General features: G+C 39.8%; 1 protein-coding gene across 1 annotated transcript; it reads left to right on the top strand.

The window, feature by feature from the left end:
• Positions 1-1,305: 1,305 nt before the first annotated feature.
• LOC145785218 (uncharacterized) lies at positions 1,306-25,230 on the top strand. The gene is made up of 16 exons (XM_082596905.1): positions 1,306-2,640; positions 11,656-12,199; positions 14,400-14,487; positions 16,041-16,218; positions 17,166-17,319; positions 17,574-17,646; positions 17,863-18,428; positions 18,595-20,455; positions 20,543-20,798; positions 21,179-21,442; positions 21,763-21,913; positions 22,040-22,175; positions 22,579-22,679; positions 23,570-23,773; positions 24,100-24,154; positions 24,605-25,230. Exons 1-16 carry the CDS (start codon positions 1,306-1,308, stop codon positions 24,609-24,611), a joined length of 5,973 nt encoding a protein of 1,990 aa, XP_082453031.1. The 3' UTR covers positions 24,612-25,230.
• The last annotated feature ends 46 nt before the right edge of the window (positions 25,231-25,276 follow it).

The raw sequence follows: 25,276 nt of genomic DNA, 5'->3' as shown, positions 1-25,276 counted from the left end.
TAAAAACACAAATAGCAAAGAGTTTGGGCAAGTTTTAACCATGTTATGAATTTTGCATGTAGCCATGACTGTTTTGTAGATCGATGATGTCGAAACAAATCTGCCGTTGGGAGCTGTTGTATTTCCCGCAAAACCTTAACAGTGGCCATGATGTACGCAATTCTCGTTTGTGTATTTGATGTCTGGTTTTCCCCGTCATATGAGGAAAACGCTTATTTTCAGACGTCCTGTTTATTTGTAAGGTGTTTGTATGTCATTTCTGAAGGTTGTGCTGTTTGAGCAAGCGTTTAATGCACAATGGATCTTTTTACTTCACCGCTCAGTTAGTCGACTTGCAGTAAGTTGATTGTAAATTCTTTTAATGTACTTGACGCAATAAGAGTTTCACAAGCCTTGCTTATTTTTAAACAGATATCATGCTGCAACTTTTAGTAAAAATGTAAAGAAAGCAAATTGGGGCCTGTACATTGTGTACATTGTTTGGTTTGCAGTACAATGATTGTGTATGGTGTATTAAGATTTTCAACAAGTTATTTGTTTTATTTCTTCAATATTTGCCAATGTTTTGTACTTCGTGTGAATATACCAAAATTAATCTTTATTCATGATTGTGTGACTTGCAGTGATTTAGCGCGACTTCACACGTAAAAGCTAAAGATCGAATGACGTGTTAGAACTTAGCGGTAAAAGGGCGCCAACAAGTCGGTGTATTTTCAATCATAAAGCCGAAGTTTTTTCTGCAGATTATTTTGTTGTTTTGTCAGACGCTTCTAAATTTTGATCTTGACGAAGTCTAGTTTTGATGATTGTTTTGTAAACTGCGTAATTGTAACTCACAGGTGTTATGGAATTGTCGGAGATGACACAAAAAAAATATTTTCATACGTATAAGTTTGTTTGAGTTAAATTGAGTGCCACGATCAGTTATAAGTTTGTAGCTAGAAAGTTGAATTTTTAATTGTTGGGCTGATTACTTTTTAAAGTAGGTAGGCTGTAACTTTGTGTGAATTTCTCGATAATTTGTTAAACAAATTAAATTTTGCTATTCAAGCCCTGCAGGCCAACGCTGTTGTCTGTAAGACTGTTTTCGAAGATAAGGTTTAGAAAATCTTGATTTTATCGTATTTTGCGGTTTTACAAAGGTGTGGAGTGCATAGCAGTGTAAACCGCAGTTCTTTATTTTCCAGAGTCCTGTTAATTCACTGTGAAGTACATAACCAAACCAACTGTTGATAACTTAATTAAAGCTTGTCAAATCTGGAGTTACTCGGCGCTAAGCCGTCAATTTGGCCGCACACGAAAACTATGGCGACTGACTCCATTATTGCGACACAGCAGCCAACGAATTCAACTTCTCAATCGATTTACTCGCCAAGAGACAAAGCAGCTGCACACAACACTGTGGACATGAAAAACGACTCAGACTTGGAAAAACTTTCTCGCAATTCCACTTCATGCGATGAAGAATCAACTGATGAGTTAGGTCGATTAGTAATAGATCTTGAGAATGACAACGACACTGAGAAGGTGAACAAAGATATGGTGATACAATCAATGGGGACTCAGAACCACAATGATGGCAGAAATACACCAGTCAGAAATAATAATAACAATAATAGCGCTATCGCTAACAGTTCTTGTGGCAACAAATACGGTCACAGCAGTACAGCAAGCAAAGTATCTGGTGGTGGAGGTAAAAGTGGACCGTCTTACACGCAGAACGAAGGATCAGTTCATTCAAGTAAAAGCACTAAGTCAAAATCTAAAAAGTCGAGCAAATCAAACAAAACTGCCGTTAGTGGTTTATCACATTTGCCAGGGCCAAAAACGTCTACAGTCACTTTCAACGGCACCTCACATATGTCTTCAAACGCTAACTCATCAACCAAGCTGTTTTCTAACTTTGACACCAAGTCTGGCTTAGAGCGAAAGAGCAGTTCTTCTGACGAGGTAGTCGGAAAGAGAGTTAAGTCGTCAAAATCCAAAAGCCACCACAAAAAACATAGGCATAACGAGAAGAATAGTTCTTCTCACGGCAGTTCGAAATCTGATAACCCCGGTGAAAAATCGAGATCAAAATCGAAGCACAACAATCATCATCAATCGAACGCTTTTACTTCAAACATGTTGACCTATTCTAGACCAAGCGTTGTGTCAACTCTCGTGCCGAATTCTTCCACTTCTCTCAGTGTTGCTAGCAACCTAGAATCCGGTTTTCGACGAAGTGACTCTCCCAAAGTGGACAGTTTTGGGAATTCTCACTTGCAATCACAACTTCAAAAAAGAAGCCAATTAACAGAGCATGGTCGTACACCTACAACTTTGGCCATGAGTGCCCCTGACGGCGAGGCTAAGGTTATTCAACCGTATAGCGACAAAGACTCTCATGCGGGCGAAAGTAGCGATGTTGCAAGCAATCACGGTAGGAAAAAACATAGAAAAGGCCAATCTACAACTTCTCTCCCTCCGAACGCTGGTATAGCCATTAAAAATAAAGAATTAGCAGACAACATGCATCAGAAAACCGCCAACAATATTCAACATTGTAACGGAGGGAAACGAGACCGCAGCAGTTGTAACCCAACTTCTACTGTTGCCGTGGATGATACTGCGGGTATGAAGAGAGCCAAATTGGACGGGGTAAGAAACTTTTCTTTTTTAGCTTTTGAACATTTTTAAAACGTTAGAATTTTACAAAAAAGTATACGTATGGTCTCATCTTCAAACAAGCGCATCCTTAAATGAAAAACTGCAGCTTTAAGCATGACTGATTTTTTTTGCTGAAGTCAAATGCACAAGACAGAAAATTGTGGTTATTTAACTTCAAAACTGTGCAGGTTGCAAAAACGAGTGAGTCTCATCTGGTTTTACCTCGCTGTCTAAACAGTTAGTTTTTTTCTATTAGTAAAAATTTCTATGGAATAAAGATTGCTGACCAGGGATTGTAATTGTGCAAATTATAGACGGGAAATGGCGTAGAAAATTTTCTTGGAAGTTTTAGCTACATCTTCACGATCTGTTGAATCATCAGTAAATCATCGACTTTGAATAGCCTCGAAGAGAAAGATTGGTGTGTGTAAAAATCGCGCTTTATCCTGCGCTGTGACGCCATCACCACATTATCAGAACACAATACACCACATGCTTCAGAAGGAAGCTATCAGACGCACAGACGATAGCGCCCTCACAGATAAAATTACATTAGATTTACTTTGAAACGTTGACAAAGCGTCGAATTGTTGTTAAAAAAACTCAAATATCCAGCCAAAGCAAAACCAGATGAGTGCGTTTTAGAGGGTCAAAGCTTGTGTTTACACTCAGCGTTGGCGCAAAGGTCTGCCTCTCTACGGTGTTTACTCAACACACAGGCATCGAACTAAGTAGAAGATATCATCTCTGTTACTGCGCTCGCATTATTATCGCTTTATTTTTTCTCAGTAATTCCGGTTTAAAGCATTTCATTTACGAAGTGCTCATTATGCTGGCGAATGGCGCTGCTATGTAGTTTTATTGATCGATCCAGTAAGCCAGGCTTGCGCGCTTTGTGTGTGCTGCGATAATGCACAGCTTTCAAATTAAATGCGTTGTTGTAAAAACTCATGTAAAAAGCGATGACTTGACAGGATTTTTTAATCAAAATAACATTGATTTTGCTTTGATACTTTCGATAGCATAGATTTCAGCTTTATCACTCGCTTGCTATCACACAAAGGTCGCAAGTGCTTGGTGCTCACTATTGTGGAGAACAACTTCTATTTCCCATTTTCCATAATTGAATTATTGGAAGTAACTCAAACGACAATGTGTGTGTGAGGTGTATTGATTACCAAGTCGAAACTATTGAAGGCCACACCGACTAATTTCCGTTTTCTTGATTGTAAAAAATAAGTAAATCCTTCTTCAGCTGAAAGTTGACCGATTGACAGTGCAAATATTTGCTTCTGCTAGTTAGCCTGTACTTGTTGCTTCTGTGGTTTACAAACCTTTTGAAATATGTGACCTTCAATGTTTAGACTTGGAAAACATGTGATGAACTAGCTTCGCGTTGGCTAGTTTTCATCTCTATAAACGCTTTAATTGTGATAGCGGCACTGGCTGTTATCTCAATTTGCTGAGGTTATGGATAGACTTCGATAAAGCAAGGAGAGGCAAGATTGTTCAAACACAGAGCGCATACTGATTGTGAATTGGAAAATGTGAAACGGCATACGTTATTGCTACGTACAACAACCTGGTTCAAACTGCTTGTAAAAGTTTTGGTTAAGCAACACTAATCGGCAGACTCATTGTGATAAATAAATATCACTCTCGCCATCAATTGTTATCAATCGGTGATCAGGCCAAAAACAAAGACGTTTTCCTTGTTTGGTGAGGTATTGCTGCGCCACATGTATTTAACCTTTCGCTATGACATGTCGTAATGTAAAAAGTAGAAAAAAGACTCAGACCCAATTGCTTCAGAATGGCTTACCACATAATCCTCACATTGTAAACTGACCGTGCCTTTGTACTGTAAATCATAAGATAAATACGTCCTCTGACGCAGCTTTTGTGTTCGCAAATAGTTTCTCTGGTGAGGAGATTGGTCATTTTCTTAATAATACTTCATATTACTTCAACCTTTGATGTGGTGGAGTATATTTGAAGCAAACGAAGTTTGATTGTTTTTTTGTTCACTTATTTCATCTCGGCGGTTTAACACAAACCTTCGGTCCGTTTTATGCGCCTATTGAAAGACTTACTTTTTTGGTTTGTGATATCTTATTCATGTTTTGGAAAACGTAGCCATATCACACCCACGCAGTAGCCTACGCTTTTGTCAGTTCGGTTTTAAGCATTTGCAATGTTATCCATCGTTTGGGATGTTATCTGCTGATACAGCGATCCACTGCTGGGTAATGTACTTGCAAAGTGTAATGTGCTGTTAGAGATTTATCTTTTATTTGCTTCCTGCTCAAGTCTCCAATGTTTTTCCCAGGTCCAACCAATCCATTAGCGGGCCAATGCATGCTCAAAGCAACAGCTTGAACACGTTCGATAGAGATTAAAAAGGCATTTTTTTATAACGCCGTCCGTCGTTTTTATGAAAAGGCGACAGTTGCTGGCCTCCCTCAATATTTTTGCTCAATTCGATGTGTAATTTAATACGACAAATTACTTAGTGTGGGCATTGGACGCGTCACAATGCTTTACTTTGGCCTTTGACCCCTGGTTAAGTCGTTGATGACGCTAGCTACAGAGTGGCGCGTGGTATGATCACAAATCAATGACCTAATCTGTGACGACTTAAATCCTGAGTTAATCGTTTACTTTCATTGCCGTTTGTAAGCGATTTTACCAAAGATCTCGCAGCACAATGGTTTTGCTCGTTGTAACAATCATTTTACATCTTTTAAGACGACAACTAACGCATAATATGTCTTGAAAATATAGCGGTATGTCATGTGTGGTAGCCTACATCTGGGAATTTCTTAATTGGTTTATCGTTAGATTTGTTTGCAAAGTTTTGTTTTCTAAGGAATGTTGGATATTTCCGTATTCTAGGTTTTGTTTTTTGGTGATGTCCACTTCTAATATTCAATATTCATGTATCACGTGCACATAACCGGTGAAGTGACGATGCTTGTTTAACGCATTTAAGCTTTTGTGCATGTTGTTTTGCACATCTTCAGCATTGAAAATATTTCTTCACCACAATTGCTCTTACTGGTATGATCACCATACGCAAAGCTTTAATGACGAAGTCGTTGGCTTTTCTTCATCGTTATCATCGATTAAATATTCCATCTGCGTTGCCAATATAGATTGGTCTAATCTTGGCAGGTAAATGTGCTGAAAGAAGTGATTGGATGGCGCTTTCAAAGCAAATTACATTTCTCTTGCACGTGACATGCTGCGTAAGTGATGTCACCGCTGCTCAACCTTCATGTGGAAGAGATTAGCTGATTCTGCTGCCACTTAATAACCACAGAACGCCTGAGCTAGGATAAGATTGGCTTTCAGGGCGCGTTTCTTATCACACGAGACTTTTTCTTTCATTCTCTTGCAACTGAAATCGTGCTGGTAGTGGAACGGAATGACGCCATTGTCTGTTTACCAATTTTTCTCAACGAACATTCAAACTAATTCATTCTTTCCTGTCCTAACTCGCACCATGTATTTGTGTGTCCAATTAAAGACATGCTGCGCTTTGAGGAAAAGATTTTCAAATTTCTTGTTACTCACAATCGCCATCAGCTTAGCCGATGTGTGTATGTTGTGATGAATACATTTATTTTTAACATACCAAAAAATACCGATACGATTTGCTGATCTTTAAAATTAATATCAGAAAATACATATCATTTCTCGCGCGAGAACCTTCTTGATCTTGTTGGCATTTAAACCGGATGTTGGGTACAACTTTTTATTTCGTGAATTACGGTACTTTAATTACAGTATTTCTTTCTATTTGCGTTTTGAATATTTAAGTACTGATAGGTTTTAATTTTTGTTTCATGTTTTTTTAGCTTTAAGGTTTTTAGCATGGTTGAAGCAAATATTAAAATTTTCGTTACAGGGATATTTTTAATTTTTTCCGAATACCTGTTAACCAGTGCACAAAGTCGTTACACTGACAGCTAGCTAGCTTTTATAAGAACCATTCATCTAGGGTAGCATGAAACTATAGTACACCACGATTTGGCATTTCTAGTAACCAATTTCACTATTAAAATTTGCTATCGTATCTGACTAAAAAATTTGACTTTACTTTGCTTATAAGTGGAGATGTCTGAAGATGTTTTCCTGTAATAGTACACGTTGTTCTTTCTTTCGTGTGTCCTCTTTAGGTGGATATGTTATGGAAAGTTTCTCACGTTGAGTGATGGGACTTGTGCCATGCGTGAATAAGATACACCGGATGACTAGAACACTAGTAAAATGTTTTGGCACGAACAATTGTTGCAATCAGAAGTTTGCAGGCTTGTTGCTATATTTGGTTAATCATGTTTTTATGAAGCGGTTGTGAACGATGTGACATGTTCTCACGCGTACCCATGCGATCTTCTAATCGTTGCTTGATTTTCCTGTCTTCATTATGTTTGATATTATGCTCACTCAAATAAGGTCATATCTGACGCTTCGGTTTAAGTGTGGCACATTAATTATTATACAGTATCACGTATTTTTGTCTAAAAAGTTTCGATTTTGGAAGCGCTTTCTGGTGTGTTTTTAGCTGTTTATGCTCCGTTCAATCCTGTTTGATGTTGAAACAAATTTCGGCTGTGAGTTGGTACTCGCATGTGACAATCGTATTTATTTATACCACCTGTTTGATGAATAGAGTAACTCGCAATTTTCAACTCGAGCGCCCTTGGGGAATTGCTCTCAGCTCTCTCTTCACCAAGGATGTTTTGTTTGTAGTCATTCTTTGTCAAATTGCGATAGTAGATCAGGCGTTTCCTTTTTCTGTTTCTTTTATTCTCTTTCTGAGCAATTCCTGTCTGAATTACGCTTTACAACCGTCTGCTCTGGCGGCCTCACCACTTTTTTTTGCGGTTTGTTTTTGCGCTGGGTGAAAATAGGACTGAATGTGCGAATACGCACCGCTTTCTAAGTGCTCTTGTCAACATCAATGGCCTCTGGCTCCACTCATTTTCCTCATCAATTGTGCAGATGCGTTTTCAATGGACTCATTTCGGAACATCCTTATTAAATTGCATTTGATTGGACCAAGTACACGCTTTTGTGAGTTTTTTTCTCTGTGATTTTGTACCGCTTGGCATTTCAAAACAATTTGACTTCGTCGCAATATGGTTCATATCCTTTGTTTTGAATTGTTCATTAAACTGTCATTGCGTTGCCGCACTTCAACCGAGTTGTTAAATTTATTTCTTAAAAATTGTTAATTTACATTGTCTACCCTTTTAACTACGGTGAGAATAGTTGAGAGTCGTTATTTTTCTGCAACACTGCTTTGAAGAAGACGTACAAAAAGGATGGTTCTGTAAGCTGGGAATATTCATGTTTTGAAAACACAACCTGTTTTGTAATGCCTTATGGAAATTTAAAACCAGTGGAGAAACACGTAATTTAATCCGTGTGATTTGCCGGTCATTAGCGCCCATTTGGTTTACTTTATCATTGGCGATGTCGGGTAGATAGATCGTGACCAACTGTGTATTATAAATACCATTATTATATTAGACTCGTTTTAATTGACACGCCAGTACCAATCTGGCAGCCACCATGGTTTGTGTTAAAAACAAAAACTTATGCGTGAAGAGTCTTACGCAATTGTACATTCGAAAAAACTGTTTGCCAAATGTGATTAATTCTCAGTTTGAAATAGCCTTCAAGCCATTTGCTTCAACGGAAGAATCGTTTTTCAGTCAATGTCCATAAAAGTAGTTATTGCAGCCAGGTTTTTGCTGCTGAATCGTTGCAGTCTTTCAACAAGAGGTAATCTGCAAGAGTTGATTGCACATTCTTCGGCAAAGGCGTTTGGTTATTGATACAGTTTTTGAATTGAGAGGAATGGTGAATTTAGTGGCACACATGAAGTTGAGTTAGGGGGAGTGCTTGAAAATGTTTACTGTTCAAGCTGTCTATTTTGGCTTTTTGTTTTAAGAGCGTGTTTAATTTGCCTTGTAAATTTTCTTCGTTTTCAAGCCTAAAATTCTTCAAGCTAAAAAGGTAAGTCCGTCTTACTTTGTCAATTCAATCAAACCAGCCCCAGAAATTGTGAGCTATTGACACATCTATCACATTATCGTTTACGCACTCCTAAACTTGTGCAATAAATCAAGGTTTTTGTTGGCTTAACTGCATCACGTGATGTTCTGTAAACATGTTAATTTAACGTCTTCTAACCTTGCTTCAAAGCAATGTCACGGAAAATAAATGCTGACTTTGCAGACTGAAGAGTAGACTAACGCTTTGTATCATCACCGAACGGAAAAGCTGAGTACATCCTCTTTCCACTTGTTGCTTGGTTAATTAAACATTCTTCTTCGCTGTCTGTATTTACAGCAAATGTGGTAACTTTAAAAGCCTTGATTGGTGTGGTGCTTTCATTGCTTACCAGATAGCAAATCAGTCGTCCTTTACATTGATTCAACGTCTGCAAACGTTGAATCAATGTAAAAAACAACTGATGTGCTGTCCGGGTTGTTGCCTGTCGTGGTTGACCACTTAGTTTTTACGGACTTTTGAAAATGGCAATAAATTGAAATTCTTCGTCTTGTCACTGAGCTCGTTATCTCGAGGCTTTTTTCTTGATAAATATGCCTTCGTCGTAAAATGACAAAGCAAGTACTGATAGTTTTAGTGAATCATTTTCTGAATTTGTTGGTGTCGAGTGAAGTCACTAAGGCGTGTTGCAAATCAATTTCGTTCCATCACGTAGTCTAACTTGATAGATTTTCATCGAACTTTGCAGCGTAATCAATGATCGACTTCCTTTAAAAACTATAATTTCTTGACTGCTTTATCTCATGTGTTTGAGATGCCGTAATTGGCGTTCTTCAAAAGCATTTTAACGACCGTCTTTCATTGCACTAAAAGACGCCAAATAATTTTCATTAATATCCATTTTTAATTATTTATTTTCACTCCTTTTAGTCGTCGTTATGCTTGCCAGCTTGTGCACCACTTAATTGTGTTTCCATTCAACGACAAAGCGTCCAACCGTTGAGTCGCGCCGTCTATATTTACATAATGTGATCCTATTTGATCACAAGCAAACCAACACACCACGTGAGATCATTGTGCTTTCTTTCCTTATTAACTTTCCCGCAAGGGATTCCTTCTCGTTGTGCAAGCACTTAAACATTGACTATTGCAACGTTGAAACAATGTAAAGTGATAACTTTTACAGGCTGGGCTTGTTCGACCAACCATCCAAGCATTTGTTTGAAGCTGTCTTGTTCAGATATCTATGGATTGGAATCAGTCATTTCTTTCCGGGCAAAGCTACGTGAACTCGGAAAGAATCACATAATTTTCCCTGTCACAATTTGATTTCGATCATGCCTTGCTTCAGTTGCGATATTGCTGTTACTTAGTACTCACTTAAAACTTGGTTAGTTTTCAACTTTTTATGCCATAAGTAACGGGACACAATAATTTTAAAAGTAACTTACCTTTAAAATGCATGCGTTGGTTTGCGTTACTTAATAGCTATATGAGTTGAACTTGGCATAGACTTCAAGTTGAAGTCATACGGTTTCACTTTATTTAAGCGCGGCTGAATAAATGGGTGACTTTTTGTGTGACAATTCTTGGTAAACTATGAATATTTTATCATGGTCTTGTTTTCAGAGCCTAGTTCAATGGTTCGTTGCTAATGACAGTTAAGTTGCTTTAACTAGACGCCGATGATTAGCCGTATTCTGGCTTTGTTTTGTTGGATCAGGTTGTGTGCATATCTTCATTGTAAATTCAGTTCTTTGGATGAAGTTTTCTTATTGAAAAACTGTGTGCTTGTCCAATGTCCATTACAGCGAAATATTGCTTAAACCTTATTCATTGCTTTTGCAAAACTATTTATAGAAATACTTTGACATTTTCTGATGCTTTCTTTGGTGTTTGGTCCTGTGGACAATTTCCTTTGTTATGTGTAAGCCCTAAAATTGTCTCTAGAAGCCAATCGTTCAAATTGCTAACATCAGATTTTGAGTGCCTCGCCTTCTTTCAGTAATACTTTGCTTGTTTCTGCTTAGGGCGTTTTTCATTGCAAGGCCTACTTTACATCAAATACTTGTTTGGTTACTGTATGAATGCCCGTTGTTGACATACGATTAAGGTACTTGAGTATAAGAAATTACAAAGTTTGTAATCTAGACAACTTATTTTAACTTCGTTACCAAGGGACTAGTAGGAATCAATTTAACTAATATATTCGCTACACACTCACAAAAGTGTTTAGTGACATCTTAGTCAGCTTATTTTTACATTGCTTCAACGTGTACTAACGACGTTGTACAAAAAATGCCTGAAACATTTCAGCGTCTATAAAGAGCCACGGATGACTTCCTTCAAATTACCGTACCTTGTTTTTTCGAAGCATGTTATCTTACTGTTTGTAAGCTGAAAGAATTAGACAAGTGTTTGTTGCACTGGACTGGATGTTCTATGGTTTTATTACAGGAAACCCCCCCGCAAACAAAATAGTCTTTTACATATTGGTTCAACGCTTGCAAGGCTTGAATTAATGAATTTCAAACTTGTGCATTTGTTTGCTTGGCAGTCCAGAACGGGTTCAATCCCAGTCAGCAAAAATTTGTCTTCATGTTGATTCAACGTTTGCAAACAAAAGGGGCGGATTTTGTTAGTCGTGAAACAACATAATCACCGTGAACCGATGAAGCTTTGTTATCAGATGTTATCAATGGTGCACTGTCGCCTGATGTGACTTTGCGCATCTACAAACTGGCTACAAGCGTTGCTACAAGTCATCATAAACTATTGACTGTATACAGATGCACTGGATACGGTATTACTTCAGGCAATTGAAAAGTTTGTAATGAAAATGTTCGTTGTTGAAACTTTTTTTTTGACTGCAATAACTCACGCAGTATCCTTTCGGTCAGTTGGTGCATTACCACAAATTATCTCCGCTATTTGTGCTCTTATTAATTCAATCAACTGAATGAATTATTGTTTCTTTTTCAGAGTGGAAAGTCCGCTACTAGTCCAAGAATCTCTTCATCCAACAGTGAAAGCAATTTGCGGTCGGTCCCGCAGCGTAATAGCAATAATGTTGTCGAAAACAACAAAAGTGTTTCTTCGAGGAAGCCGCAGTCGCCAAAACCCCGCTCAGTGATCGATATCGGAGATTCTGGTGAGGTTTCTGTGGGAAATAGCTCATCGGATTGCGGCGCAATACCAATTCCTCCACCGGTGTTCGCTCCTTCCAGTATATTTGCACAGTCGATGCCCAGATATAGCGCGTCTGGGCACGGGGAATATGCTAATAGCGTGGTGACATCGTCGGAAACTGCGTCTGTTTGGTCAAGCACCAGCAGCAATTACAGAACCGATATTTCGAGATCCAGCGCAAGCACAGGACCACCGATAGTCAATTCACATCGTTCCGTGGGGACAGTCACAAGTACGTCTGACATCGGAGTTATGACCGAACCGGACGCCTTGGGTCCGTGTGAACCGGGTACAAGCGTGCACTTGGATGGAATTGTCTGGCATGAAACTGACACAGGTAATGTAAGCTAGCAATCACATTTCAATAAATGTGTTACAGTTACCAGCTTTCAGTTTCGGCCAAAGAAAAGTTAAAACTTCGTCTTAGAGATTAGTTTAAGCGAATATGGTTAATTGCCATTATCCAATGTATAAAGATTTTTTGTTAGATTTCTGGATCAAATTTTTATTTTGTTAAATGTTGTGTTCTGAATTTGAGAAAAATTGTCACTTTCTTTACTTTTACATAAAACTTTAACAATTTTTATGTAAAAGTTAAAAAAGTTACATTTGAAAAATTCAAAGCACAGCATTTCACAAGAAATGTGCCTCACGGGTTTTGCAAAGATTTAACAGTCCAATAATCCATTTGTTAAAACACCTGAAGTTTTGAATTGATTGTTCACCATCTGTAAACAATATTGAAAAAGATGGTTGAGAGAGATATCAACTACAGCCCTAAGTCAGAACTTGCCTGCCAAGAAAAAAGCAATCAGAGCACATTTTCTTTTATCTCTTTTGTTTTGACGCAAAGAAAAGTCTAACTATAAAAATAAGCGATGCGTTAGAAAGTGCGAGCGTATTATGTCAGATTTAATCGAGTGGAAATGTCAGCGTTGCCTTGTCTCGACTGAATCAGTTGTTGCCGTTAGAATTTGCGACTTTCTGAGAGCCACCCTCCCACTAATAAGTTCTTTTTGTGACAAACTTTTTTCTTTGTCTGGCTTTCTAATCTGACTTCAGTTTTTGTTGTTCAAACACTGACAATAATACCGGGTTTCTAAATTCAAACCATCGAACGATATTGTTTGTGGTGACAATTGTCGTTTGTGATCGATTGACTTCATTTTGTTTCTATTCACTTACAAGTTAAACAAAACAAAGCAACCTTTCTGAGTAACCCAGTTTGAATTTTTTTGCCGATCTAGCGATTTGTGAAAGTAACTTGAGAAATTTTGCCATTGGTTTAATTTAAATTGTCAAATGAATACGATAAGTTGGTCTAAAATCTAAACGGATGGTAGTCATGGCCAGCAGAATTTTATTTTTTCGCTTTTTGTTTAATCTCTGTGGCCAAGCGCATATTCTTTTACCGCGATAGGTTGACCGTAAAGTGTTGTCAAGTGGGTAAGCCAAAAGTAAACTGCGATAATGATCGATTTTGCTTGGGCTGAAAGTTTGTTGAGTTCTAAATTCCCCTTTCATTATCTCTGAGTTTGCTACTTAAGCTTTCACGTAATTTGGTTGACGTCAAGGGTCACGTGAGCGCGACATTAACAAAATCTCGCCCTTGTCAATTTGAAGGAAGGGACTAAAAACCGAACTCCCTAAACCAATAAACTGGAAATGTTGTTCTTTTTCACACACAATTGCCTTTGTATCTGGTCTTTGGACGAAAAAGAAACGTAAAAAGCGATGAATTACTCAGACAGTATGTTGTTTTTACATTGGTTCAAGGTCCGGTGACGTTTTTTTACATTTATTCATTGTCTGTAAACACGTTGAATCAATGTAAACACAACTGGTTTTCTGTCTGGATAATTCACCGCTTTTACGTTTCTTTTTTGTTGGTATTGGTAAATCAAGTTCTACTCTCAGCGTTTTTCTGAAAGTTACTGCGCAGCATTTTTGTAGCATGATCGCTACGGGATCAACGTGGTCTTGAAGGCAGTCATTGTCGTCAGCGCTGTGAATTTAAGAGCAATGAAGAGCGAGAACTGATGAGCGAGGCTCGAGAGAACCACTGCCTTTTTTGCAGATTAATATAGCGATAAATGTCCTGTCAGCCAAACTTGTCAGCATTAATCTTTGTAAAACATTCTTTGTTGACACTAATTTTTCTCTTGTGAATATTATCCAACGCGCAAAACCTCATCAGGTTAAAAACATTTATAGAGTGCTGCGTGCACTTGTCCTGTTGTCCACAACTTCTATTTGCCTTTAAATTTAAACAATTTTTGTACAAACAATTGAACTAAAAGCCTGGTGAACAGCCTCGTCCATTTAATTCTTGAACAACCACTAATTTGCAGACAATTTTAAGACAAATAGGCCTGTTTATCTTCAAACACAGAAGAGTTTTAGAAGTTTTGCAAACTTTCCCTTGCAGATTTTTTCGGAAACTTGAATATATCTGAGCAATAAACTTAGTTGTTAACTTACGCAGTTATGGCTATTAGTATCTGCAAGAGTAACCTCTAAATTTCTCTTTACTACAGGTATGCTTGTAGTCAACGTCACCTGGAGAAATCGTACGTATGTTGGAACACTGCTTGATGCGACCAAGCATGACTGGGCCCCGCCTAGGTAAGTTTACAAAACCTTTCATAGTCTCTTTTTCGGAAAAACTTGTCACGGTAAATTTCGAAATAAAAAGCCATTTTTGATGAATCGTAGGATTACGGGATATTCTGGTGCTGAATTTTTGTAACTTCGGTGGTGAGACAAAAAACTTCATTAAAATTTCCACTATCTTTTCGTTTTAAACCAGTTGTATTTGTTGTCATTTTCTCCTTCTCGGTCTTGCTTTCCACAATTAATAAGCAATACAAACGTTATCTATTGTGTCACTTTTTGGACACATTTGACGTTTTCGATTTTAATAATAGACCATGCGTGTACATACAGTACATTGCCAAGCCTCATATCTGGATACACTATTCAGTAAAGTCTCTGTGTGGCTTGTAGGTTTTTGTTTTCGGTGGTCTTTACAATTTCGTCCTCACTTGCCGCTTGAAGTGCCATGAAAGAGTTATTTCAACAAGTATCTAGCCTTTTTCTTTGTGCTGGCAGCGTATCGGATTACACCGATGGGTTTACCACACCATTTTAACTTTCATTTTTAGCGTTTTGATGACGTAAATTACTGTCACTAAACATTTATTGAGTGCTCCAGACAGCAGCTCAGTAGTTTTTTGCATTGATTCAACATTTACAGACGTTGAGTCAATATAAAAAACGACTGAGTTGCTGTCTGGGGCGTTTCTGTCCCTTTGTTTCTTCCGATCTACATGACAAACATCATGCATCGATTGTTCAATATTCTTTTCTTGTCCTTCTAAAAGTCTAAAGAGAAGTGCTGCGTCAAATAGATTGGTACACTGGATCGAACTCGTGACGTAATCCTATGGCGAAACAATGTTTGATCAACGGTGACTAATCACCGACACCGGCACACCTACTCGTGTTGCTAATTTTATCGTGGTGTTTTGGCATGAAGTGGCATTATATTCAATTGGAAAATGGCTGCACAGTGCTCAATGGCCGCCGCCTTTTAGTTATTGCCCCCTCGCTTGTGAGAGAAGCAACAAAAAAGGTTGCAATGTACTTTGCGTATTTTCAAATTACAACCTTTTGATAGCTAGCGTCACACACTTCAGCTGCTAGATGGAGGTTCTCATTGTTGGCTGTAAAAACAAACCGAAAACAGTTTGAATAATCACCTTGCAAATAGCTGGGTTGCTCGTGAGGACTGAGGAGATGACCGTCTTTGCTTGACTAGAAGTTCAATTATGCGTCTAATAATGCATTTGGCCTTTGCATTTATACGCAGACCCTTATCTTCTATCCATTAAGTGCTATTAGGTTAAACCACTTGGCAGTCCAGCCACTTGAATTTAATAGTCCGTTGACGTGCTGTCAGGTAGCAAGACCACAGGCACTTAAGTGCTGTTTGATATTGCATAAAATATCAACTCCAAACAAGAATTGACAACACGGAAGTAATCGGGTTTCTTTTGTAAAAGCATTTCCCATGCCGCCATCATCACAGAGCCAAATATAGGACATGTTTGAATAGCTTAGTGAGCAATACACAATTGCCAATTTGCCATGCTGGTAATAAGTAAGCTTTCCTGCAGATTTTCCGACAACGATCTGGAGATGGAACTGCGTGGAAAAAGCGGAAGACCCAAACGTTCCCGAGGAGGTGGAGGAGTTGCGGATGCGACAAGGAAAGGAAGAAGCAGAGTGGGTGCTCAGCCAGTTGCGGATGATATCAAAGGGAGCCCGTCCGCCGCTGCGAAGCGCAGAAACAAGGTCTGGTGCAGAATAAATTATAAAATAGCTTTTTGGCCTGGACTTTATCAGCTATAAACGAGAAATGGTTTTGCAAATGTTTTCGAGCTTATTCATGTTGACTATCGTTATTTGAGATCAGAGGCTACCGGATTAACATGTGTAAAATTTTTGCACTGCATTAGCATTGTTTCCTTTGTATTATTTATGGAGCAAAAAGCCTGTCTGTACTTTCAAGAAGCAAAGCACTAAAACCGTTTTGGCCCCAACTGCATTTCTTCGTGAAGGACTTGTCACGCATAATTACGTTATTTAGCAATAAACCAGTCTGTATATTCGCAAATTATTCAGTGCGTGCTATTAATACTAACATGTCGTCTATTTATAGACAACATGAGATTATCAGTCCCAGAGCGATCCGTTTATTTTCAACGTGATTCTGAAAATTAAGATTTGTTTATTGATATCTGTGGTTAAAACTGTTTTTGTGGTGAAAACTAATGCTTAAAGTACACTAGTTCTAATTAAATGTGAAGCCGCTGTGGATTTCGCTAGGAACATGTTGGCTTGGTGGCTGCTGGGCTAATATTCCCAGGTATTTTCATGATCAATTATTCAGTTGCTACTGCTGTCATTTGTTGATGGTATTCACAGGAACTTAGCTAACAAAATTTGTTTTTGTTTTTACATCAATTCAACACATGCAGGCGTTGAATCAGTGTAAAAAAGGACGTACTTGACCAGCTGAAAAAATGCTAATTTCTGTCTTCTTACTCTTAGCTCAGAAGCTAAGTGAAGTAAAAACTAAGAGGCTGTTAACGCAAAAATAATTAAAAAGTCGTTTTATCTCTTGGTTGACGCCAACGAAATTCAGAAAAAATTGTACCAACTGTGAAACAAAGAACCTAATATATATTTATTTATTGCTTGCTTGATCGGATAAATAAATTAAACTTTGACGTCGGCAGAATTCTGAGTCTGAGACGGCTACCGACAATGACGGCTCTTCGACTCCACGTTCCTCGAAGCGAGCCCGTCTAGCGCCATCTCGTGTTGCTAAAGATATGACGCAACAGCTCCAGCCATTGCAAAGCGAGCGTGGTGGCAGCGGGTCGAATGGAGGTCAGTAAAAGTGTGTCAGTGTGCTCGAAATCATGGTTTGAACGGTTAAAATTGAACATTAAGGCGATTAGTCGCAAGCAGATCTCTTGTCGTTCCAGTTTCAAAGCATCTCTGCCAACAGCAAGCCTGAACCGTTAACTTTAATGAATTTACATTTAATCAACATGCATTTCTCCATTGTTTATCACTCTTCTGCTGCCAGCAAACCTTTCAAAGTATTTCAACCACAACCGGATTAATACTTGAAATTACAGGCAGTAGCTCGTCGCCCTGCTCTTCACCGGTGTTCATCGAATGTCCTCATCCAAAGTGCAACAAACGCTACAAGTGAGTAATTAGATTTGAGACTTGCCTTTGCTTTCATAAGCTTCGCCGGTCGCTGTACATTTTTTGCACTAATCATTGCAAGAAGCATGTCTGCTGGCACACTTTGCTATTATTACACTACGTAAAAAGCGAAGAATGTGAACCCCACTGGGTATTCTCTATTCAGTGTTACGTTTATTTCGAAAATGTTTTTATCGAAGACATTTTTTTTTTCAGGAACCAGAACGGATTGAAATATCACCAATCCCACGCTCACTGTGAGAGCGATCCAACAAGTGAATCTGGGAATCTTAAAGGAGATGAAAAAATTAGCGCGGATCAAGATCACTTGTGTCCGGAAGAGGAGCGATCCTCCGAAACGGAAATTGCTCCTTCTCCCGAAAAGAGAGGGAAAGAATCCACCGCAGAGGAATCTGCAAAAGAGCATCATTGTGAACCAGCATCTTTGCTTTCAACAGACGAAGAGGTCTCAAAGTCAATAAGCAAAGGAATGACCGGAACTCTTCCTCAATCAGACACTTCTTCGTCTTCAGAACAAATTAATTCTAGTTTAGTCAACGCAACGCAACGTAAAAACAACGCCAATCCAACCACGTCAAACGTACATAATTCACACATGCATTCATTTTCTTCACTTTCTTCGGCACTTGCACAAACTGTTGCTTCAAGTGTCAGCGCGGCCGTCTCATATGGCTTCACTTCTAACAACTCTGGCCATCCGATGAAGTCGATTGACACCACTTCTCATTCTGTGGTTCATTCAGAAATGTCTGTTTCGACCGGTAAGTGTATGTTTTCAGTTTATTCATTTCCTAACACTTTTATTTATAAAAATTTAGTACGATAGGAATGACATGAGCCATGTAAGGTGACACCAACAAAAGGGGAAAATAATACTGCAAATAAAGATAGATTGCGTTGTGATTTAGTAATGTTATTTTGTTGCAGTTCGTGCCACCCAGAGCATTCACCATCCAGTGTTGTGCGAAGTGAGTGCAGCTGACAATGAGAGTGCACAAGCCGTGGAGACATTGCTGCAGTTACAAGGGCCAGATGACCAGTTCTTGCCGGGTCTAACAGCGCCCTACAGTCAGGATTCTCCTCATCCCACTTTGTCTCTCGTATCTCTAGGCGACCAACCATCCGTACAAGGAAACGCTGTCAATGATCTCACTACAGGGATCCCCACAAACTCCATATTTCAGCCAGCGACATCCGAGGTGAAGACAAGTTCAGAGCGCCATGTGAATCTCCAACCTCCACCATCCTCTAAAACCCTCCAACCTCCACCACTTGTCTCTTCCAGCAAAGAATATATTCCGAAGGCTCCTATCACGTCTCCTTTTCAAAGCCGTGAACGTTTTCAAGAGACTATGCAACTAAGTTCCTCCACTATCAAGCCCATCAAAGAAAACTGCACCTCTTCGTTGTCTACTCCTATTTCACATCTTCAAGGTGTTAAAACAGTCAAAGGAAAAACTGTTCCAATCCCAGTCGATCCTAATCACGGCTTGTCACTGTCTTACGCCGGTGCGGCATCCGCGAGTAGTTTATCTACGTTTAACAAGAAGCAGAAACGTAAGAAAAAATGTGACGAAAAGCCCGAAACTCCTCCAGCTGCTGAGACCGATGCTCGCTTCGACGAAAGTGCTGATAGCTATAAAGGTTCTCAGTCACAGTTTCAGTCACGACATGCAGCAACGACGGAATTTTCTACGGTTCCATCCACTCCAACCACAAATTCTATAAGTGGTGCTGCTGCTTTGAACAACATGGCGGTTTCTTTGCAAAATTCACATAAGCCGCAAAACATTGCGTTGAAAACAAACGAATCCTCGGTGCTGTTGACCAGCAGCGCTGCCGCAGCCGCAGCTGGGCATAAACCAGAAAACGATCTTCGCTTACCGCCTCAGCATTTTGGAAGTCGAAAACTACCAGGCGTTGTGTTGTCAGCGGCTACAAACCCAAATCATTTTTCCAACAACGTAACTGTGACCGGGACTTTCCACCCACACCCCGACCCACATAAGCCCCAGACCGCGGTCTCAGCGCAAGCCCAAGACCGAATTAGGGCCGGTCGTGCCCTATCGCCGGCAACTTGCAACGCTTCGTCAAGCAATAGAAACAACAACAACAAACTGGCAGAAATCCAAGCTAACACCCCCACGGGAAGGCCCCAACAATCAGAACAATCCAACCTCAAACCTCGTTCTTCTGTAACTCAAATTTCACCATCAACCCGCGCCGAAACCGCGCCCTTACAGGAACAAGAAGGAAACTCTGCAGCCCGGTCTAAATTACCTGATTCTAGCCCATGGAAAGCCCCGCAAGAACACGCCATGACTAAGATCCAAAACAGCGTGGAAAATACCATCGCACACGTCTATAGGGATATGGCCTCTCGTGGCAAGGACTCCACTCCTGCTCCTCTTGATCCCCAGCATCAAAATCAATCTGCACATTCCCGTTTGCAACTTCAACCTAATGAAACACGCAACATAGCTGCAAACGATGAGCCGGCACCCCAACATAGAGCAAGCACTCCTCTTCACCGGAACCGGACTCTTCACGAAGCAACGATTGAAGTCAGAGGTGCAAGCCCCATCACGCAAGCTAAACCCCCACCGAGCGAACCCCAACCGGCAGGCCACCCCCAGGCCGCATATATGTCACAGTTTCAACAGATGTACGCGGCAGGATCCCACCCAATGTTTCCAATGGGCGGTGTCGGTTACATCCATGCGATGGATCCGATGGATCCAACTTATCGAGTGGTGGCCACCCAATGGCTCACAGATCCGCGCCTAAAGTAAGTTACTTTTGCAATATTTAAAAAACAAATTTTTCAGCCAGTGAAAAGTGGTTTGAAACATACTTTTCCTTACCTTCTTTGCAGGCAGCAGTACGAGCAGTATATGCAAGATGTCCAAAAGTATTCCTATTTGCAACAGCAGCAACTTCTGGCGCAACAACAACAGCTAGGAGACAAGAAGACACGCAAGCAAGAAGTTTCCTCCAAGGATGGTCCTAAGCAGGAGTGCTCCTCTAAACCGGTTTCTCATTCTCCTGGTGAGCCGGACAAAGTTCAACCATGGGCACGTCAGCATCCTAAACGTCCGTCTACCGGGTCCCCGGCACCATTCCAATCACAGGTGATAAAACACTTTGTTCAAAATTCCGTCTAAAATTTTAAAGTTTTTTTGGGTTTGAGAATGAATGGTCGGCCATTTAGATTTAGTCTCATTTGAATTTCTTTGTTGTAAAATTATTAATCATACAAGCAACCACCATGAGAAATGTAATAGGTTAAAGTTTACAAAAAAATGTTTTGTTTATTTTTGCTTGCATTATTTTATTTATTTTTTCTCATTTCTTCAATATTTTAACTATCAAATCTCGCTGGAAAGTTGTCTCGTTGGTGCGCGGCAAGTCATAGATCAGACGCTGTGTGCGCACAAGTAGTTAAATAAAAAAAAAACTAATTGCAACCAGCTTGTCGATGACGTATCACACGTTGTGGTGTTTGTTTCAGAACGCAAAAGAAAAATCTCAATTGGGAGGAGTTCTCCATCCGCAGCATCCCAGATACAAATTTCCTCAACCAAATTCTTCCACCACCGTGCCAGCACGATGTCAATCCGTTATCACAACCAGCCCTTCAGCGTCGCTTAGCGGTTCTTTGCACTCGAGATCAGATTCACTAGATCGCGGCAGAGCGTCAACAAAAGATGAAGGAAGATTACCCATGCGGAAGCCTTCTACCCCTCCAGCAAGGATGGAAAAGAGCCCAGAAAAGGCAAGGACTATGTTTTCTTCCGCTACTATTTTCATCAGTAGTTCAATCATTGAATCATTCCATCAAGCAGAGCAGCCAAATCATAACGCATGAAGCTGATGCTCTGAAGGGCGGTTATACTTCCATTTTGAGCACTTAGAGGCCTTGGAAAAACATTTAATTCACATATTTTAAGGTGCTCATAAAGCTTAACATTGTTGATGGAACTCTTGCTTCTACCACAAACATTTACAATTTTACGTAGATACTTTGGGTTTCCTCGGTCGCAAACCTGCGATTTTCAAGGCTTCGACTCCACGATAATATTTTTGTTGTTACAGGTTAAAGAAACCACCAATCTCCCATCCGCATACCGATCCCCGGCTGCAAGTCCATACCACCACCCTGCCTATCAGCAAGCGTATGATCCTAATCGATCCGCTGCCTTCAGGAATCCTCAGCCTTACCCCGTTTCGCCTGGATTTCCTCCAGGTGAGAACACATCACTTACGCGTTTTTTATGATTTTACATTAATTTTACGTTAACAAAACTATATATAATATCGAATTTTTTCTCATAAAATTAAAGTCTCTTGATCTATTCTTTGTTGATTTCAGGGTTCGTTTACCCGTCCAACACCGCCACAGGGGCACCCCCAATGCTCCAAGCCCCAACAAGGTGGCCTCCAACATCACAACTCCTCAACGAGAATCAGAGTCCTCCAGCCAAAGATCAACCTGCGGCAAGACCAAGGTAGGATTAACAGCTGATGTTTTTTATCCTGTTCATGACTATTCTCATATGTCTGTTACTGGCTAGGCCCTCATTTACATTATTTTGTTTCCTTTTATTGCAATGAAACTGTTTATAAATTTTTCATCTCTCTCAAAATGAATTGTTGGTGCAGCGGCTTTGTTTGCCAGATTTGCTCACACGAGCTTCGTTTCAGCATTTTGAGATCTGTTGTACATACTTTAATTGAACCTTGAGCGCTTGAACCGTTTTTGCCTTCAAATATACTACTTTTTAAAAATATGTTCTTGGTACAGTAGGCGCTGTTTATCTTAATCCAAGCAGGTTTGGTAGCAACGCATACATCCAGAACAAAAAAGCAACAACGAACGAAAAAAGTAATTGCAGTTTGCTTTGCCCTTAGATCGCCTCTGCGAGAGGACGCCGGCAGAGGGCGCTTGGGAGTCAAGCCTCGTGAGCTCACATCCGTGCAATATGGCGTGAAAGATAGAAGGCCGAGAGAAGGTGATTTCACGTTGATTTAATGCTGTTTTGTTGAAAACTTTCGACAAAGGTGTTTTGTGAATCTTAAATATATCCTTGACAGCAAAATCTAGTGTTTTTGAATCAATATAAAAATGATAGGTGTTTTTTTAGATCGTTCTCTTCGACCCTCGTATATGTTGAGATTTGGTAGGACAACGGTGGCAACGTAGCCTAATGTGTGCATAGCAAAACGCCATGCATGCAGTTAAAAACATATACTTCTTGGCAGAGATGTACGTACTACGTATACGCCTTAGACTTGCGGCGTAGACTTTTTGTATACGCTAACGGCCACATTTTTTTTGGATAGTTGCCGCTTGAGGCTACGCCGTAAAGTTTTCGTGGTTTTTTAGCGTATAGCGTCAACGCATACTTTTTAATGTCTTTTTTCGCTACAACACGCCAATACCTTCCAGCGCTGCAGTTCAAAGAATGTTTTCAATGGGCAAAGACATATTGAAACCAAAACCCAGCAAAATGTCAGATGAACACTTTCAGATGCTTGTGTTTCTTCGTGGAAATTCAAAATAAAGCTTGTTTGTTTCGAGTGGGTTATACCGTGTGAATGTTTGGTACCTAGCAAACAAATTGAGTTTACGCTAGTGTATGCGCTGACGCTGCTAACTTTTTTTACAAGTTACGTTGACGCATACGGCGTATGGTTTTTCGAACGTTTTGCGTTTACGCTGATGGCGTCAATATTTTTTGAAAATGCGTACATCACTGCTTCTTGGCGCTGTACACAGACGAAAAATTCTATGTGATGATATAGTTGCCGAACCTCGAATGCAATGAAGGGACCACGCTATATAGGAATTTTGGAAAAATGATCTTTCCCTCCTGATCAACATATTGTATTTGATCCACAGGGCCAGGTCTTCCTGCTCATAAACTTAATGGAAGTCCCGATCCAAAAGCTTTAATACCAACATCTGTGCAACCGGGTCGAAACTCAATCACCGGGCCTCCCCCTTCCATCGAACATCGCCCCTCTTCACCCCCAACCCAAAGGCACCACCACACCCATCACCACATCCATAAAGGGATGATATTGCCACAGTACTCCTATCCAGGTATGTTTCTACAGCACTTGTTTCTTTTCGAGGATAACTGACAGGCCTTCAGCAGTAATTTTCGTGTTTACCAAACCGGAGATTCTTTGGTTTTTAATAACTTCAGTCCATCATTTCTTTACAATAAGTTGAGAGTCTTAGTGTTTTCACCCAGAATGCACAAGTGATGCAGGCAGAGTGGTAAAAATGTTTGTTATAATTTTGATTGCAAGGTTTAGTGCGGCACGAATTTTTTAGTCCAAAAATCGCCTGACCTGGGTCACCCTTTGCGTAAAGGCGATACCTGTCACGCGTGTACCTGTCACCAATTGACGTTTTTCTTTCAGCTTCCCCAGTCGTGGCAGGATCAGACGCAGCATACCCAGCTTCTTACCCAAAGAGGTAAAGATTTTGACACATTTCTTTCTTTGTTATACGTTCTCGATTCATTCAATTAAATTAATTTATCGCCTGCAATAGGACACAAACGTAATTGTATTAAACCGTCATACTGTGCTACATGTCTGTCAGCTACACAGTTGTGAAGAGAACCCCCGACGCTCGAAAGCGCGCCGGTTCGACACCGCTCCAAGAGCATGTGTCGGCACTTCATATCATGCCTGTAGGTGGACATATAGATGGACTTTTTACCTTTCATTCCACTTAATCTAACTCTTCAACAGTTAAACTGCTTGGATTCAATGGTGTGTGATGAATATAAAAGAATTAATTCCCATGATGTCTGAAGAGTTGTTAAATTATATTATTTTGCGCTGATCTTCGTCTGTCTCAGTCAACCACCTCATACATTACTTCCATACTGTTGCTGCATTTAATCCATTTTGCTTGCAGGGACTAAGAGAAATCAATCCATCAGCCGGAAATGATGTTGCCACTCTATCATCCTCCTTTGAGAGACGACCGACGTTTTGATTCAGAGTTCTTTTAGATTTTCTTATATTTTATCTTACTGGTTCTGAAAAGTATATTATTTTTGCAATCTCAAATTGACAGTCATTTTCAGTTGCATCATCTCGTTAGTTTCGGGCAGCGAATTGCTATCAAAAAATATCTTCTCGCACGATACAAAAATTGTCGCGACGGAGTACGCCCCATTGGCTTGACTTTTACCTTTCTTGAAATAGTCAGTTTGCCGCGAGTGAACGTTTTATGATCGAGAAGCTTGTTTGTTTCTTAATATCGCTGCTATAGTGATTTCATTGATCTATTATGTTTTTCTCTGTGTCAGTTTATTAGTCAATTGAATTTTGACAATCTTATCGAAACTTTACTTGTACGAATTTTGTGGTGTTTTGTCGTTGACATAACATACAGCCAGATTCCATGCACACTGTGCCATTTCATTGAAAATCTTGGCGAATAAAAGGTGAAAATTTACACTTGATTTTTCTTTCATCGTTCATTCAATGAATAGTCTACGATGGGTTTATGCCCGTGCCTAATAAAATGGACTAAAAAACGACCAAGTATTTTGTAGGAATTGCAGTTTATCATATTTTTGAT

This window comes from Aplidium turbinatum, chromosome 16 (genome assembly GCF_918807975.1).
Source record: "Aplidium turbinatum chromosome 16, kaAplTurb1.1, whole genome shotgun sequence".
Lineage (NCBI taxonomy): Eukaryota > Metazoa > Chordata > Ascidiacea > Aplousobranchia > Polyclinidae > Aplidium > Aplidium turbinatum.
The sequence above is the reverse complement of the archived record's forward strand: the minus strand, read 5'-3'. Positions and strand labels throughout refer to the sequence as shown.

Bases quoted from the DNA above. Each gene is read 5' to 3' on its own strand.
- LOC145785218 (XM_082596905.1), top strand. From the start codon at position 1,306: ATGGCGACTGACTCCATTATTGCGACACAGCAGCCAACGAATTCAACT. The intron at 21,443-21,762 runs GCAAGGACTATG...TTGTTGTTACAG, and splicing joins TGGAAAAGAGCCCAGAAAAG to GTTAAAGAAACCACCAATCT. The intron at 23,774-24,099 runs GTATGTTTCTAC...TTTTTCTTTCAG, and splicing joins GCCACAGTACTCCTATCCAG to CTTCCCCAGTCGTGGCAGGA.